Below are 1,865 nucleotides of genomic sequence, written 5' to 3'. Positions count from 1 at the left end.
GTATTAACGGAGACTAAAGAGGTTTGCAGGCTACATTCACAACACACAGTTTTCCTTCAGTGGCTTTGTGTTTGCATCTGTTTGGGCTGCTCATTAATTACATTTACATTTATTCATTTAGCTGACGCTTTTATCCAAAGCAACTTACAATTGCTATTTGTGTCAGAGGTCGCATTAAAAATAAATTAAAACTCTGCTCTGTGTGAAGCACACTCCCTCATACACATCAAATATGATCAGCTGGTTTCAGGAAACCAACTAACTAAACTTCATCTTCTGCCTGAAATCAAGGAGCCGTGTTTCTAAACGGCCTTAGCGACAGTAACTAAGGGGCGGGGCGAGACGCCGTGACATCGCGAGAACACTCCGCGGGATCCCGCAGCGCTCCTGTATCTCAGCCTGAAGAGCTCCGAGACCAGAATCCAGACTCGGTCCAGGACAACACGGTCCACCAGTCACAGCGGAGACCTGCAGGACGATGGAGAACCAGAACCCGGACCGCAGGAGCCAAACAGCAGCCTCGTGCTCTGATAGCGCCGATGTTCAGGTCAGTGTTCATGACTTCATCACGAGACTAAAGACACGAGGAAGAGTCTCGAGGGTCCGTGTATCATCCGTTCATTCTGTTGTTAGAGATCAGAGCCTGAAAACCCGCTCCAGGGTTTGTGTTGACGTGGTTTGATTTCCAAAGTGTCTCCGTGGTTCCTGTTTTCATCTTGAAGAGAGGAAGCTGAAAGAAAAACTCACGAGCGTTTCTCTTTTCTTTGTCTGTGACTGTCGGCATTTTCCCGCGTTGCGCATGCGCGATGCAGCACTTGTCATGGCGGAGCGCGCAGAACAAACAATGATCCGTCTGATTGATCTGTGAGGAGGATTTCTTGTTAACCTTCACTGCTGCTTGTTGATGCTTGTAGTTTCTTTGCAGATAATTTTGCTTTTGGGTTGGTTGGTTTTTGGCTGCCAGGGCCCAGGTTGGCAGGATTATTCCAGTGTTGCTGTAACTGCTCCACTAAAGTTCAATTCAAATAACTTTCTGTTAGGAGCTTGATTTGTGCTGAGCATCAGTGCGATCAGTTCACATTTCCGAAAACACATCACATATCTGTAGTAAAAGGTTGTAAGTAAATAAATTGGAAGGTAAGTTTGTGATCAGTTATTGTCCTGAGGTATGAGTCAGCCTTTCTATTGGCTGGTTGTTGACTAACAGAGTTGCAAAGTTAAAAACTAGCTCCTGTTTTGGAGGGTTTGAGGTCAAGACAGTTCTGCTGTCCATCTCAGTCTTTAGCTCTCTTAGTGAGTTAGTGGTGTCCAGTGTTGTCAGAATATTTAATGTATGTTATATCTGATAATAATAATCCTTATTTGTAGAGCACTTTTCAAAAACAAGTTACAAAGTGCTTTAACAAGTGTAAAGACTAATACAAAAAAGATAAGAGCATGAAAATTTAATATAAAATTAAAAATACAATAAAATAAAAGGGATAAAATAAAGTCAAATAAGATCGGGAAAAGCTCTCCTATAAAAGTTTGTTTTAAGAAGGGACTTAAAAGAGTTCACTGACTCAGCCGACCTGATTTCCTCGGGCAGGCTGTTCCAGAGTCTCGGGGCCCTGACAGCAAACGCTCTGTCCCCTTTAGTTTTCAGTCGAGACTCTGGAACAGACAACAGACCTCTGCCCGAGGATCTCAAGGTACGTGCTGGTGCGTATGGGACTAAAAGGTCAGAAATATAACAAGGCGAGAGGCCATGAAGAGCTTTAAAAGTGATCAATAGAATTTTAAAGTCAATTCTAAAACACACTGGGAGCCAGTGTAATGAAGCTAAAATAGGAGTAATGTGGTCATATTTCTTTGTTCTGGTTAAA

At 43.1% G+C, this 1,865-nt stretch overlaps 1 protein-coding gene across 1 annotated transcript in view; it reads left to right on the top strand.

The window, feature by feature from the left end:
- The first annotated feature begins 192 nt into the window (after positions 1-192).
- The window catches only part of LOC123980223 (zinc finger protein 239-like), a 5,342-nt gene continuing 3,669 nt past the window's right edge, over positions 193-1,865 (top strand). The window contains exon 1 of the mRNA XM_046064506.1: positions 193-547. Coding sequence (XP_045920462.1) covers positions 479-547 — 69 coding nt within the window. The 5' untranslated portion in view covers positions 193-478. The remainder of the gene's footprint in view (positions 548-1,865) is intronic.

The sequence above is a fragment of the Micropterus dolomieu genome, linkage group LG12 (genome assembly GCF_021292245.1).
Source record: "Micropterus dolomieu isolate WLL.071019.BEF.003 ecotype Adirondacks linkage group LG12, ASM2129224v1, whole genome shotgun sequence".
Taxonomy (NCBI): Eukaryota; Metazoa; Chordata; class Actinopteri; order Centrarchiformes; family Centrarchidae; genus Micropterus; species Micropterus dolomieu.
Note: the sequence above shows the minus strand (reverse complement) of the source record. Positions and strands in the feature narration are given on the sequence as shown.